A 17,222-nucleotide genomic window follows, 5' to 3' on the forward strand; every position below is an offset into this window, starting at 1 on the left:
AGTTCATTATTCGTTTTTGAAAACGTGATGTTTACCTAAAGTTTTAGACTATCACTTAGAGGAAACTGACAACATTTTTAAAAGTACGTTTTTTTATTTTTGAAGGGAGACAAAAGTAAATAATTTTATGAAACAAGGAATGTATGTAGCAAAAAGCTACTAATGTGACTGAGACCTGCTAGGAACAGAATCCCAGAGGACCTGGCAAGGAATTGCACTCCCTCAAGGGTAAATCTCAAAGGCATACTGGGCAGGCAGAGAGGTAAAGGCTCTGAGCTGAAGCCAATTAGCGCTCAATAAACAAACGGGAGCCTTTTGCTTTCTGCCCAGTTTCAGTCCCGCCTTCCAAGCAGCTTGGGTGATGAGTTCTTAAGGGAAAAAAAAAAAGTTGAAATTCCCAGTTTACAAAGTGGATTCTATGTGATTTGTGCAAGAACAGCGTGTGTTTTGTTCCGTTCTGTGTCAAAGCTTCTGAATGGCAATTTCAGAAAAATGTGCTGAGTCATGAATCCCTAAGGATAAAAGATTTTGAGAAGAACATGCTTGGGGGAGGGCAAGAACTGTGACAGTTGTACAAGTTGTAGATAACCGAAGGTTTATTCTCCTAAATGAGACCCTTCAATACATTTATCCCACTCCTATGCCCGGGAATACTCGATACTTGCCCCAGTACTTAGAAGCCACACACTCAAGAGTAAGGACTATAACAAAAATAATAATAGCTAATATTTATGAACATAGGCCAATTATACATATAGGGGGATGGGCTTTCAGAGGTTAAATAATTTGCTCACAATCACCCAGCCACAGGAACTGGAATCACAACCTTAATAAGTATGTACACCATCGTCCCAAATATTATCCATGTATGATTTATAGATCTCGGATCTTTAACTGATTGTGGTTAAACTCCTTACTCAAAGAGGCATCTTACTGACATTCTTCAGACACAATTGATGGTAGCACAAAAGGTCCCAAGATTCTTACTAACAAAAGAAGAATTGTACAGCACTGTTCATGTAAATTGTGTATTTTACATGTTCAATATAATACTGTGTCCAAGTCAAAGAAAAAAGGAGCCATTCTTTTATTCAAAACAAAGTTCTTCATTTCCCGTAACATCCTGGGTTGAGATAATCCTATGATGATTGCTAGAAGTTGAGGCTATCTCAGGTCACAGGACTTTTCAGCCAGCACAAGAAAACTGCCATCCTGCTCGATCATGACCTCTGGAACTCCTGATTCTTGGGCTTGTTCCTCATGAGGCCTTTAAAAGTTGGTGGCTGAAACTTCTCCTCTGAAGACCTAGTCACCCTAGAGAAAATTAGATCATCAACTGGCTCCTAGGAGGCTCATGAGAGAGAGAGAGAGAGAAAGAGAGAGGCAGGAAGCAGAAAGGAGAATGAGGAGCTGTTCAAGTCAGGGAAGAGGGTCCCTAACAAACTTTCTTATTTCATACATTTCCCAAAATCAACCCTAGGCACTTGAAATGTCAGGAAATATCTTCCGAGTCACAAAAGAAAGATCATATTCTAATCAATAAAATTTTATTAAATGGTGTTTTTAAATACTCGGGAAATAGGCAAGTCATGAATAATTGTCTTCATAAACATGATTCATCTATTCACTACAGGACTGGCTTTACAGCAATCTTCCCAGCTAGGCCCTATTATCCTAGCCATGTTAGGAATCAAAGGGCTTACTAGAAATATTTCTCATTTTGCTTTTGAAAATGACTTCTGTACATCGTTTGTACCATGACAACTATGTTTTATACCATACAAAGAAGGTCAGAATCCCCATGTCACAGGGCTATTATGAGGGATGAATAACATAATGTGCTTGGAACATACCAAGAATTCCATTAAGGATTAGCAAGATCAATATTAAGAATTCCAAAAGGGAGTCCATTCCCCTTTCCTCAAAAGGATTCTGTAGGAATGACATTTTAGCTTTTTTGGAAACTAATGATCAAAATAATTTTGTTATTCAGTTGCTAAGTCACGTCCAACTCTTTGCGACCCCAGGGACTGCAGCACGCCAGGCTTCCTTGTCCTATACTACTCCTGGAGTTTGCTCAAACTCACATCCACTGAGTCAGTGATACCATCCAACCATCTCATCCTCTGTATCCCCTTCTCCTCCTGCCCTCAATCTTCCCCAGCATCAGGATCTTTTCCAGTGAGTCAGCTCTTCCCATCAAGTGGCCAAAGTATTGGAGCTTCAGCTTCAGCATCAGTCCTTCCAATGAGTATTCAGGGTTGATGTCCTTTAGGATTGACTAGTTTGATCTCCACGCAGTGCCAGGGACTCTCAAGAGTCTTCTCCAGAACCACAGTTCAAAAGCATCAATTCTTCAGCACTCACCCTTCTTTATGGTCCAACTCTCACATCTGTACATGACTACTGGAAAACTCATGCTTTGACTATATGGACCATTTTTGGCAAAGTGACCTCTGCTTTTTAATACACTGTCTAGGTTTGTCATGGCTTTTCTTCCAAGGAGCAAGCATCTTTTAATCTCATGGCTGCAGTCACTGTCCACAGTGATTTTGGAGCTCACGAAAATAAAGTCTGCCACTGTTTCAACTTTTCCCCCATCTATTAGCCATGAAGTGATTTTGAATATGCTAATGTCTAAATCACCAGATTCTGGATCTGAAGTGAAATCAGAGAATTTGTATTTTTACATTCAAATGTGACTGTAATTCAGTGCTGGGGGTATGGCGGCTAAGAAGAGAAAAAGCAACCACAATGATAAAAAACAAACAAAAAAAATTTTATTGTAACTTAAAATTTATTCCTAAGACAATGGATAATGCACACATTGGATGATATTAGTAGACATGGTAATGACGCATTTGGACAGGTATCAACGTTGATGAATGTGGGGATGCCATAAAAATTTAAAAAAATAAAAAAAGGTTATAGGATTTCCTGAACATGATATTGGCAAAAAAAACTTTTATCACAAAAACATTTCAGTTAATTTTTTTTTTTTGAATGTTGCTTATTTTACTTACTACCCTGACAGTGACTAAAGAATGAGGTACAGAAAACTTTCCAGAAGTCGGAATATGGAGCAGAAGTCCAAGGCGCTTTGGAGCCCCACGATTGGGTTACTGAGTAGGATTCACTCAGGTATGAAGTTCCCACAACTCCAGGTTTCCTGCCTAGAAAAGCACTATTTACTGACCTCACTGAGGTGTTGTGGGGATTCAAGCTTATAAAGTGCTTCAGGCGCCTTCGAAGAAAGGCAACATAGACGTATAAAATAACCTTACCTATTTCAAAAGAAATGAAAAGACAATTTTGGCACAATGGGCAGAGTGCCTCCTATTTAAAGACCCAAACTTGGCTATTTATTAAAAAACCCTCACCTCAATGGTTTACTGGTTTTATTTTTTTAAGAGAAAAAACTGTTTCTCTATTGCCAGTCTTATAGCAGTCATTCTCAATTCAGGCTGTGCTCTCAGAATCACTTGAAGAGTTTATTAAAAATATAGATGCTTAGCCCACAGCCTAGATGTACATAATTAAAATCTCTACCAGTGGTACTCAGACAACTACATTTTAAAAAGGATCTATAGAAGACTCTGATGCATAGCAAAGTTTAAAAAAACATTTCTTTAGAAAAAAGTCAATTTATTAAATGTTGATTTCCTCCCTAGAATATTTTTCTTACAATTGAATAAAGGTGGGTGAGGGTATCAATATCTTATTCCCCCTTTCCCTTTCCATAGAGTGCACAGACACAGAGCACAATGCTCACATGCATGCACACACACACCACCCACACACTTTTTAGTTCTGCCCTTGAATTAAAATTGGATAGCAGTAAAATCTGATAGTTGCAAATAAATGCCTCACTGAGAAGATATGCAAAGACTGGCAATTCATCCCCACTGTGCCCGAAGCAAATGGATGTTTCCCATTTGCCAGAATGGAATGCTTTAAATATGCATTTCCAATTTGGAAACAGGTAAAGTCAGCACTTCTTGGAAAACATCACTGAGTGGCTGCTGACAAAAGTGAGTGAGGTTCCAGCGACCAACCAGGAAGAAAGGCTATGGTGACGACCCCTTTGTTTGGAGACTGCCTGGATCTCAGCAAACACCTTAGGAATTGGAAGGACGTGTCCTTGGTGGGCACCAAACATGCAGTGCTTCATCAAGGTAAACAGAATCATGAAAATGGGGGATGGTAATTTAAAAATCATGTTTTTAAAAAATGACCAGTTGGTGCCACGGCAATTCTTAACGCTGTTTTAGGAACCACTTTCATTTCCTGACTGGCTCGAAGTCTTCTATGTACTAGTGAGTCTAACAGAGAGAAGAGAGTGTTTTAGTCCCTGGCGGCCTTCACACATAACTCATCACGCTGCTTGCATCAGTTTAAAATAGCCAGAGTCTCCTCTGGCTGCCCTGCAAAGGAACTAATGGAGTCGGCAGAGAAATGATATTTCTTTACACAGAGAAAGCCTTCTGAGGCTGGCCAAAATGTTCACAATGTCCAGAACTCATGAATAGTAGTAAAACAGAGTAGTCCAACTTTTTGGAAAAAGGGGGGAAAAAAGAAAAAATATAGGAGATCGAGTCTACATATACAGTACATAAAGGATATGTAAAAAAAAATCATTCAGATCAGACACAGTGAAATTTCGCTGTGTGAAAACAGTCTTTAGCGCCTTCCAATATTCCTCTAAACATTAGAGGAATTAGAGGCAACTTTGTATAAAAAGGTTGTCGGAGCTGGCTTGGGGAGTTGCTTTTTGCATGTATCCCAGGAAGGCAAGGCTGCCAGCAGCAGAATAAAACCTCCCAGCAGGACGCAGAGACCACTAAAATAAAATGCAATGTCATAGGTCTGGGTCCAGTCATAAAACCAACCTGAAAAGAGAGTAAGAAAAAAGTGAGTTTGATAGACATAGTACGTATAGGAATACTCTCATCTCATCAGTTTATATACAGTTCGTGGGACTGACATATACACACTACTATATATATAGAATAGAGAACTAATAAGAACCTACTTAATAGCACAGGGAACTCTATTCAATACTCTGTAATGACTTACATGGGAAAAGAATCTAAAAAAGTAGATATATGTATATGTATAGCTGACTCACTTTGCTGTACAGCAGAAACTAACGCAACGTTGTAAATCAACTATAACCTAATAAAAAAGTTAATTAAAAAATTTATATACAGTTTGGATTAGGATATAAATTACCCAGCTCTACTCCCAAAGTGGCCTAATGGGAGTTAGAGGAGAATTTCTTAAATAATTGGACAAGACTAAGCAGCATTTTGGGTTTCTCCCAAATGAAGAATAAACACAAATTCCTGAGCAAGTGTATTGGCTTTTCCAACTATAGCAAAGTGATTCTGAATAAATCATGATCAAGAGGCATTCCAAGCAGATTTATTTTGTATAAATCTGTGCTATTATTACAAAAGCAATTCCTGTATTCAGAGACATTGCAAAGAAGAACAGTAAAATGGGCTTGCTGCTGCTGCTGCTGCTAAGTCGCTTCAGTCGTGTCCGACTCTGTGCGACCCCATAGACGGCAGCCCACCAGGCTTCGCTGTCCCTGGGATTCTCCAGGCAAGAACACTGGAGTGGGTTATCATTTCCTTCTCCAATGCATGAAAGTGAAAAGTGAAAGTGAAGTCGCCCAGTCGTGTCCGACTCTTAGCGACCCCATGGACTGCAGCCTACCAGGCTCCTCCGCCCATGGGATTTTCCAGGCAAGAGTACTGGAGTGGGGTGCCATCACCTTCTCCGAAAATGGGCTTACTATAAGATAAATATCTTACCAACAATTGGTGGTCCAAGGCTATTTCCAAGTCCAGCAAAGAACATTAATATCCCATAGGCGTGGGCTAATTTTTCAATTCCCACTGTCTTCGTGGTCACATAAGGAAAGATGGACCAATTACCAGTAAGAAACCCTAGGATCCCAGAAAGTAGTGCCAACGTAACATAACTTTTGGCAAATGGAATTGCACACAAGGCCAGGCTCATGATTATTAAGGTAGCTACATAGAGATATAAGGTATTAATCCACTTGAAGTCAGCCAGTATCCCTAAAATGAGTTTACCAACTGCTGTCATAATGCCAATAATAGAAATAAGAGGCATAATAAACTCCTCTTCTTTCACATTTGAACTTCTTGCCACGTCTTCCATAAGTAACGAAGGTGGAAACCCTCCGATGTCAAAGAGAAAGATGGCAATGAAGAGTGCTGAAAATACTTTGTTTTTAAAAAGAGCCACAGTTTCTCCACAATAGTTTTTATATAACTGCCATTTCCTCTTGGCAAGCTGTTTGCAAAAATATGTCCGTTCTGCAACTTTCTTCTTGTAGGTTTCAGTCTCTTTTGTGCATGCCATTGTTGTTGGGTTTTTATGAAGCAGACTCTCTGATTTCCAGTCACCATTGGCTAAGGTGCTCTTGCATGTTTCCTCCCCAATGTAGCTCTTTTCGAGCATGTTTATGTTTTCTTCTGGGTCCTTTTCTTTTTCTTTGTAAATCGAGTACCTATCTGGTACATTTTCCAGAGCTGTTTTCTCAGGTAAAGGGAAATCGGAGGACTGGAGGGGTCTCATCAGACTGCCACAGGCTAATATATTTAAAGCTAAAGCACCCACAATCAGCAGGCATCCATCCAGTCCGTAGAACTCAATCAACAGTCTCTGCAAAGCAGCATATATAAAAAGTCCAACACTTGAACCTAAAAAGGAAATGGGAACTGTTTAATCTTAACCTCTTATCATCAGGACTCTCAGAACAAGCATTATTAGTACTACAGTTCAATTTCTTTTTCACACTGGCATTCATGAGTGTGTCTTCATATTAAAATCACAACAAGAAAACTGAAGATGATGACCATGATGACCTCAACAATAGTAACACTGATCGATCTATTTTTTAAATTAGCATTTGCAGTTCAGACACTGTGTTAAATACTTTACATGGCACAACAATGTTTCCTTACAATAATCCTATTGGGTGCGTGTGAGTGCTTGTGTTTGCTCAGTCATGTCTGACTCTCTGTGACTATGAACTGTAGCCCACAAGGCTCATCTGTCCATGGAAGTTTTCAGACAAGAATACTGGAGTGGGTTGTCATTTCCTTCTCCAGGGGATCTTCCCACCCAGGGATCAAACCCACATCTCCTGTGTCTCCTGCATTGTCAGGTGGGTTCTTTACCTCTAGCGCCACCTGGGAAGCCCCTCCTATTGGGTATGTGCTATTATTATTCCCAGTGTACACTTGAAGTGACCTTGGGCTAGAAAGGTTGAGAAATTTGCCACAGATCAGAAAGCTACAAGTGGCGTAAGTAGGATTCACATTCAGTCTGACCCCAGGAACCTATGTTCTTAACAAATACCTTATACAACCACATTTTTAGTACTTACATGCTTTATATGTATTCCTTTTGGAAAAGAAAAGTTTTCATATTTTATTTTTTGAGATGAAGAATATATTAATATTTTAGTTGTAGGATATTTATAGTGGTTTGATAACTTAAGTGTGTTAGTCACTCAGTCTTGTCTGACTCTTTGCGAACCCATGGAGCCTGCCAGGCTCCTCTGTCCATGGCATTCTTGAGGCAAGAATACTGGAGTGGGTTGCAATTTCCTTCTCCAGGGGATCTTCCCAACCCAGGGATCGAACCTGTGTCTCCAGCATTGCAGACTAATTCTTTACCATCTGAGACACAAGGAAAGCTCAAATCCATTGCTAATCATCAGAATGAATGATTGATATTAATAAACTATGAGAAAGTAAAGTGAACTTCGATAGGATATTAAAATTACAAAGTATGCCTGCTTGTACATTTGTGCAACACTGTAAATACACCCTTTTTTAGTAGATCACATGAACCACACTAGAATGGCAAATTACATCAGCCCATTTAATTTGAAGTGTTCTTATGTGGTTCTGATTTCAAGTTGTTAATGAGTATTTTAACATTTAAATATCATTGAGAAATGTCAACTCAAAAAAAAAATAGGAAAGAAAGTGATCTGTAATTTAAAAAAAAATAGTCTAAAGAGGTTAATCATACTTTTTAAATGGTGTATACCAAATTACATCATAATCCCAACAGGATGCCAAGCTTATTGTAAAAATTACAAATAACCAAATGACTCTTAGAATTATTTAAAAAAAAACGGTACCACAGTTGTCGCTTCCTAACATATTTAAAATTAACTCCTTCATCCCGAAAGAAAAAAACTTTGCTTACAAACATTAATCAATAGTTCACATTAGTGTAATGGCAGTTAATACAGTATCTTTTTGTGGCTACTTAGGAAATATCCCTGTGCTGACTATTAAGTAATAAAAGTAGACAAGTTGAATCCTTCCTTCTCTTTTTAAAAGTGGCACATACTTCAAAGGTTAAAAGCACTTCAGAAAACAAATGGAAAGAACTGAAAAGTATATTTCATGTACTTCCATAGTGGATTAGCATCCATTTACTATTAATTCATATTTTCTCGAACACCATTTCTTTGTAGAAATTCTAACAAAGTATCATATAATTACTTTAAAATATTCTTGATGTTTTCAAAGTTAAATATTTTGATCTTGAGAAAGTAAACAATTCCCCATTGCTCACCAAGTTTATCTATCAACATTATGAAATATTAAGGGAAGCATATCAAATCACTTCAATAGGTGGTTTATCAAAAACCTATGATATGCTAAGTGTATGACAGGGCACCAAAATAAAATTCCACTTTGGACACTAGTGTTTTCAGCCCACATCCCATGAGAATGTAGTCATGGATTAGGAAGATACGGCAGGGAATACTCTGGTGGTCCAGTGGTTAGGACTCCATGCTCTCACTGCCAAGGGCCTGGGTTCAATCCTTCGTCAGGGAACTAAGATCTCACAAGCCATGTGTCACAGCCAAAAAACAAAATGCAGAAATTCTTTCAGGGCAATGAAGAGTACTTAGAGCTCTCTTGTGGAACTGTGTAAACTGTAAAACTATAATTTTTAATCTTTAAAAAGAAAATCCCAATTTTAGAATCATCAATGTAAAGGAAAAAGTGAAATAAAGCACTAATTATGCTTCCATGCATGTCTATAGTATGCTGCTGCTGCTAAGTTGCTTCAGCAACCCCAGAGGCGGCAGCCCACCAGGTTCCCCCGTCCCTGGGATTCTCCAGGCAAGAACACTGGAGTGGGTTGCCATTTCCTTCTCCAGTGCATGAAAGTGAAAAGTGAAAGTGAAGTCGCTCAGTTCGTATCCGACTTTTAGTGACCCCATGGACTGCAGCCTACCAGGCTCCTCCATCCATGGGATTTTCCAGGCAAGAGTACTGGAATGGGGTGCCATTGCCTTCTCCATAACGTCTATAGTATACATGATCACAAAGAGGCAAAATATGAATTTGATGTTCAGGGAACCTGAAATGGTAAGATACATGCGTACATCTTGATGAACTCTTCTTCAAGACCAGGGGTCAATAGACTTTTCTATAAAAGGGCTAGAGAGGAAATAATTAACTCACAGTGGGCCATCCAAGCTCTGTCACAAATGCTCAACTCTGGCTTTGAAACACCAAAGCAGCCAGAGAAGAATAGTGAAGGAATGAGTATGACTGTTTCAATAAAGCTTTATTTATAGACACTGAAATTTTAATTTTACATAATTTTCATGTGCCATGAAATATTCTTTTTTCAACCAATAAAAAATGTAAAAACCATTCTTTATGCATGACCTGTCCAAAAAACACTTAGTAGATCAGACTGGGTCCATGGGCATTAGTTTATCAACCCCTGTTCACTAGGGAGTAAGACTATTCCCATTTTATGCCCATGTTTCTTTCTTTCATCTAGGTCACAATATTTAAACTAAGTCACATTAATTCAGTTATTTTGATTTGGGGTTCTTTTTCAATTTTTAAAAATTTCTACTGTGAGTTTTATTTTTCTTGTCACCTCTTTCACTGATGGTAGATACTATAGACTGAATGTTTGTGTCTCTCCAAAATTTGTTAGTTGAAATCTTAACCCCCAACATGATGGAATTAGTAGGTATGGACTTTGGGAGGTGATTAGATCAAAGGGTGGAGCCCCCATGAATGGAATGAATGCACTTATTAAGGAGAACCCCAGAGATCTCCCTTTTCTGTAATATGAGGACAAAGGAAGAAGATGACAGTCTGCAACCTAGGAGAAGGCTCTCACCAGAGCCCAACCCAGCTAACCTTGACACCCTGATCTCAGACTGCCAGTCTCAGAACTCTGAGACATACATTTCTGTTGTTTATAAACCACTCAGTCTAAGATACTTTAGAGCAGCCTGAACAGACTAAGACAGTGGATTCATACTACTCCCTGATTTCTGCCTCACCTGGCTTCCTATGTGTTGTAACTGAAAACTCCCTGCTGCTGCTGCTGCTGCTGCTGCTGCTGCTGCTAAGTCACTTCAGTCGTATCCGACTCTGTGCGACCCCATAGACAGCAGCCCACCAGGCTCTCCGTCCCTGGGATTCTCAAGGCAAGAACACTGGAGTGGGTTGCCATTTCCTTCTCCAATGCATGAAAGTGAAAAGTGAAAGTCAAGTCGTTCAGTCATGTCCGACTCCTAGCGACCCCATGGACTGCAGCCTACCAGGCCCCTCCGTCCATGGGATTTTCCAGGCAAGAGTACTGGAGTGGGTTGCCATTGCCTTCTCCGGAAAACTCCCTAATTCTGCCAAATCTGGATTGTCCACAGTCAGTCCATTTTGGTTCAGTGTGCTAAGGTCCAGGCCCTTATCCTCTTTAGACGGAATGGAAAGCAAGAGCAACTCTCTCAGCATACGATTTCTAACACCTTCATCCCAGATAAATCTGGATGTTAAGGGAAACCTAGGTGATAGTTTTAACAGCTACCACTTTTTTTTTTTTAAACAGCTAACACTTTTACAGCCCTTGCCATGTGCCTTATGCATATGTTCCTTTAATATTCCTAATACCCCAGTGGGATGGTGTATGCTCAGGTCACTCAAAGTGGCTGTTCTCTTGCTCTCTGTGCATCCCCTGCTTGACCAGTGCCTGCTTCACTTATACCTACTCACATGTCACTGGGGTCTTTCTTCAGTCATGAAGCTGGGCAAATACAGGCTGTACAGGGTGGAGGAGTCCAATAGATGGGAACTATTATTATCCTCATTTTACAGTTCAGAAAACTGAGGCTTAACAGTTAATTTCACAGAGCAGTTAGGTTACTTGTTGTCAACAGGCAGCTACTGAGTGACAGAGGATTCAAAACCAGGTGATTTGGCTTCAGGGTCTGGGTTTGCCACTACATTACAAAACAAAAATACCATATAGGTGGGATTTCCCTGGTGGTCCAGTGGTTAACAGTCCAAACTCCCAATGCTAGGGGGCACAGGTTTGATCCCTAGTTAGGGAAGATCCCGCATGCTGCATGGCCAAAAAAAAAATACAGTATAGGTAAGACCTATTGTCCTTGAAGGTGCCATGCCTGTCTCACAGTCCTTCCCACACTTGTGGAAGATGCTGTCAGTTCTTTAAACTGCTATTGAACTGCTCTGGATTCTCCATCTTTTTGTTTTTTCTCTTTCTTCTCTCAGTTCTACCTTAACCATGCCCTCAGACCCTGGTCCTCTCTCCTCCTGGGCCATGATTCACATTTCTTACCTGGTAAAGCTTTCTAAAACCACCTCGGGGAAATATCCAGCTTAATTGAATCTGATCTGGAGTCACTTTGCTGCACTGGCCTCGGGAACAAAACATTAGTTTGGATCCTGTTGCCAGATACACTACTGAAGTAATTCAGCTTATCAGAAAGTGTGACCCCTCAGGAGCAGCCACCCATTAGCAAGTAGCAATGTAAACGCACAAGTTTCAGTAAGCCTGGACACTTTATCTCCTAAACAAACCCATAAAATATTGGCCACAGAAATTTTGATAAGTTCTCTAAATGGCTTAGGAAAAAAAATACATCTGAAAAATAAAACACCACTCAAAAATATCAGAGACTTGAAGTCCAGAAGGTTTTATACTTACACTCTGCCCCCAGCCCAGTGATGGTCTTGATTATTAAAGGAATAATAAGGATAAACAGTCTGTCGTTTGGATATGCACATAGACTAGTTGGATGTATTCACAAATCAGTACTTTAGAAAAACTAAGTTCCACAATAAATGGAGTCGGAGAGGTGTCAGCATTGGTCTTCCTGACAGTGGCCTAAAGGATCTCCATTTTCCTTCATTTCTCCTGTCTTGCTCAGGGTTCAGGTGCTTTACTTAAGTGCTCTCTGCTTCTTTTAGCAAGGCTCTCACCAGGATGTGATTCTCAAATTATTGGACCCGTAAGTTTTCTTTTCCTGTGTTATATTGGACATCTAATGCCCTAGCTTTTTTTACATATGTATCTTTAGGGTGTTTTGATGGAGAAGGCAATGGCACCCACTCCAGTACTCTTGCCTGGAAAATCCCATGGACGGAGGAGCCTGATAGGCTGCAGTCCATGGGGTCACTAAGAGTTGGACACGACTGGGCGACTTCCCTTTCACTTTTCACTTTCATGTATTGGAGAAGGAAATGGCAACCCACTCCAGTGTTCTTGCCTGGAGAATTCCAGGGATGGGGGAGCCTAGTAGGCTTCCATCTATGGGGTCACACAGAGTTGGACACGACTGAAGCGACTTAGCAGCAGCAGCAGGGTGTTGTGAAAGCTATACCCATAGTTACAGTGGAAAATAATTTCCTTCTAGGATTAAAGTAAAAAAAAAAAAAACACACAAAAAAAGTTGTGCTCCTGAGTGGTAGCTGGGGGGTGCTCGGTAACTTTTAACTTTGATTACAAGGCTGAACAGCGGCAGTGCTGTACTTATGTTGAAAATGTACCTGTTGAAATCAAGCCAAGGGCAAGGCCACGACGGCTGTCAAAATACTGGCACGTGATGGTCACCGTTGCAGTGTATAATAAACCACATCCGAGACCTACACACAAGAAGACATTGCATAAATGAAGGCAGACTATATTATTTCAATGCAAGAAACAAAGAGGGATAATTAAATAACTCTGAGAGAAACAAGCATTGTACATTAACGCATATATACGGAATCTAGAGAATTGGGACTGGTGAACCAATGTGCAGGGAGGGAAATGAGATGGAGATGTAAAGAACAGACCTGTGGACAAGGGGTGGGAAGGGTGGGACGAATGGACAGATTAGTACTGATGTATATACACTACCAATAGATAGCTAACGGGACACTGTTATATAGCACAGGAGCTCAGCTCAGCGCTCTGCAATGATCTAGATGGGTGGGATGGCAGGGTGGGAGGGAGGCTTAAGAGGAGGGAATATACATGTAATTATATATATCTTAAGTGAGGGGGGATGTATACATATAGCTGATTCACACTGTTGTATAGCAAAAACTAACACAACATTGTAAAGCAATTATACTCCAATAAAAAAATGTATTTGTAAAATAAATAAATAACTCTATAGGACATTCTGTTACTGATTGGCTAAAACTCTTCAAAGTATGTGTTCCTAGATCCCTCTGATGTTAGCGGTGCAGCTCCAATGAATACATTTTGGCCAGCCTCAGTTTTCACTCCCACCCACCCTTAAGGTCAGGGTCAAAAAAATCCAATTTCTAAAGCACAAAGGAGTAATGTAAATTTAATTTAAGACATTCTGGAGAGAGAAAATTGTTAAATCACACACCAAATAGCAAAATTTAACCAAAATTCTCCATTAACTATCTCTGGCTCTCTTCCACATGTTTACCCTCAGCTCTTCCTCCTCTAAGTCCTCTAAACAATTTTATAAAATCCCCTTCATCATTCCAAGCTCTTTTGCTAGACTTCACAGCTTGACACATCCAGTCTACAAAACAAAGGCCTTCTGGGGCTCTCAGATCATCCCACCACTGTAAAATGTGTATTTGTAAGTTTTAATCTTTTACAGATGTAAATGGTTTTATATAGGAATAAAATGTCATGTCTTTAGTTTAAAATCTCTATGAAAAAAAGAGGAAGAAAATATAATAATATATTAACAACAGTTACATTTAAGCATTATGGTTGCTTGCTATACTATTCTTTATTTCTCTGTGAATTTGAAATTCTTTTATGGTTAGGAAAAAAATACCTTACAACCCAATATCCCTTTCTTTAGACCCTAGGGCAACATTTAAGGCTCTTGTCTGTTAGCTTAATCTTTTTCTCCCTATTAAGGATCTAATAACCCCAGTTTTGGTTTCCATAAAGCATTCCTCTTGACTTCTAACTTATAACATGTGCCCTCTTTCTGCAATATCATCCGTTCTTGAGGGTCACTCTATAAACAACATAAAAGCCACTGTCTAAAAACTAATTTTAACCATGACTCATTAGGTGGGTTATTAAAGTCAGTTTCATTACTTTCGATTGCCACCTGGACTATGATTAGAAAGAATACATGAGTTTAACAAATATGCTGCATAAACATTTTATGAAATTAGCACTTAAGACAACTCAAGACTTAGATGATCATCCATGACTGTATTAAAAAATACTCTTAAAGAAACAAGGTAGATTAAAATAATTACACTTTAAATATTATTAAATTTTTCAAATACAGCACCCTTTTGTATGATTTAAGAGAAGAGATACTATATCTCATAAACTAAAACATGACTTGGATTGACTTATATACTTATCATTATCACATATAATATATTTCAATAAAATAAGACCTGTTCCTGAACAATCAATTTTGTGAAACCAAAAAAATGCCACCCTTAATTAAAATTGTAATTCAAAAAGCTTTGGAGAGGGAATGAATTTACTTTTGGGTAATTTGGTTGTCAGGGCTCCATAAAAGGGACATTTCTGTTTGCCAATGCCAGAAAAGTTAAAACAGTAACTTTTAAATGTTTTCCCTTAGACTAAAAAGAAAGAAATTTTAAAAAATTATTTCAAGGTTTGGGTTTCAGATAAGATCACCTCACCTTTTTTTAACATAGCAGAAATTTTAAATGCTTTTTCTCTAAACTTTTCAAAACACAGAAGGTGACAGGACACTTTCCCAGATCAGGATTAGGATGACCTTAAACCATCAATTATTAAGGAGATAGCCCTCAAGGTCTCTCTCGGAGTGCATGAAGTCAGAACTATTTTCATAATGATACTAACATATTTTTGGCTTTTTTCCACTGTGTTCACATTTATGTTATTGTTACAAAAGAGATGGTGAGTAAAACTGGAAGAGCCTTAGTACAAATCAAGGTATTGGTACCCAGCTTCTTATCTTATATGCTTCATCATCACTCATTCACAGTAAAAACAAACAAAATTTTTTTAAATGCTTCATCTGAATTGCAACAATTGAGGCAAGAAAAAGCACTTACTCAACTGTTTTAGTAGCCAGCTAAAGTAGCCAAATTTTCCACGTAACCCTGCATGTATTTGAAAGAATGTCTGACAGACAAACTATGGTTACTCAGACTTATATGCTGGGCAGACATTTTCTTGAAAACAAGCAAGGAAAATAATTGACAATAATGGTTACCAATGATAAAATTAGAATTTTCCAGTAAAAATTAGAATTTTTGGAAACTTGTATCCAACACCATGATTTGACAATTTCCCAAAACATAAATATTTTCTGATGAGCCTGTTAGGTACTTAGAATAGGAAACAGGAGTCCAGAATGGCGGTGGCTAAAAGACAAGGAAGAGAAAAGCCTGTGAAAATAGAACAAAGGAAGGTCCGAGGACCGGAGTGAGGACCTCAGGTAGAACAAACAACACTCCTGGCTAGCCCAATTTACATAGGGCAGGCCCGGGGGGAGAAAAAACATACAAAAAAAGGAGCCAAAGGGCTGGGGGTCTCTCTCCTGTGCGCTGCAGAGCTCTCCTCTTCGTGTCTTTGGGTTGACATGCCCTCACGCCTCAAGGATGGATTTTCCTGCTATTATCTAAATAAAATAGAGCTGTAACATGGAGCTGTAACTGATTTGTCTAAGAGCTATAACACGGTCCATTCGAGACCTGAGAGCTATAACACAGTCTGTCCAAGACCCGAGAGCTGTGACACGTCGAGGGCTTTAATGTCCGTCACTCCAAATCTTTGTTGTGACGACACAGAACCAAGGAGCATACACTCGCCTGACAAGCCTATTGGTGATACTAACAGAAGTGATTTTTTTAGCTGTTGTTTAATAAAATGTGTGAACATTTAAAAGTTCCTGCCTAACTCAGAGAACCAATATTTTTCACATATCAAATTCACAATGTTACAAAATCAGACTTGAATGCTGACCTAGTCAAAGTTACAGATTTAAATAAATTGATTTAATATTACAGAGCATGAAAAGTATACTGATGTGGTTTCAATTCCCATATTGCAATTAACCCTTGGAAAACTATCATATATCAAGTTTTTGAATAGGATCAAAGAAAAGTATATACAGTGACGTGAGGAGAGTATTATATACCTCTCCCTTTTTCAATTACACCTTTGTGTGAGATTTTATTCACACACTTCAATTAAAAAAAAAAAACATATTACAACAGATTTGAGTACTGAACAGATCAGATAATCCAGATTCCTTCCATGAAACCAGATGTTAAAAGAGATTTGCAAAAATGTAAGACAATGCCATTCTTCTCATTAAACTTTGTTTTGTTTTGGAAAATAGAATTGGTTTTTGTAATAAGTATGTTATTGATGCCCTTCCCAGGTAAAGAACATGACTTCTCCCAGGTAAAGAATTCCCAGTGGGTAAAGAATCCACTTGCAATGCAGGAGACGCAGGAGATGCGAGTTCAGTCCCTGGGTAGGAAAGATCCCCTGGAAGAGGGCATGGCAACCACCCCAGCATTCTTGCCTGGAGAATTCCATGGACAGGGGAACCTGGCAAGTATAGTCCATAAGGTCACAAAGAGTCAAGACATGACTGAAGCAACTGAACATAGCATAGCACATGTTATTTATGCTAAAATGTACTGGATTTGTTATTATTATCTTTAAATGAATTACTAAACAAATACTTTTAGATTTCTCAACTGCTAATACAGAAACAAAATAAGTCTGAAAATGAAAGTGAAGTCACTCAGTCGTGTCTGACTCTTTGTGACCCCACGGACTGTGGCCTACCAGGCTTCTCAGTCCATGGGATTTTCCAGGCAAGAGTACTGGAGTGGGTTGCCATTTCCTTCTCCAGGGGATCTTCCCGACCC

At 39.1% G+C, this 17,222-nt stretch overlaps 1 protein-coding gene across 2 annotated transcripts in view; it reads right to left on the reverse strand.

Moving 5' to 3' along the window:
* Positions 1–2,758: 2,758 nt before the first annotated feature.
* The window catches only part of SLC16A9 (solute carrier family 16 member 9), an 83,747-nt gene continuing 69,283 nt past the window's right edge, over positions 2,759–17,222 (reverse strand). For both annotated transcript variants that reach the window (XM_061405041.1, XM_061405040.1), the window contains 3 exons: positions 12,888–12,983; positions 5,820–6,737; positions 2,759–4,889 (listed from right to left, as the gene is read on the reverse strand). In XM_061405041.1, coding sequence (XP_061261025.1) covers positions 4,702–4,889; positions 5,820–6,737; positions 12,888–12,983 — 1,202 coding nt within the window. In that variant the 3' untranslated portion in view covers positions 2,759–4,701. The remainder of the gene's footprint in view (positions 4,890–5,819; positions 6,738–12,887; positions 12,984–17,222) is intronic.

This window comes from Bos javanicus, chromosome 28, assembly GCF_032452875.1.
Source record: "Bos javanicus breed banteng chromosome 28, ARS-OSU_banteng_1.0, whole genome shotgun sequence".
NCBI classification, from domain to species: domain Eukaryota; kingdom Metazoa; phylum Chordata; class Mammalia; order Artiodactyla; family Bovidae; genus Bos; species Bos javanicus.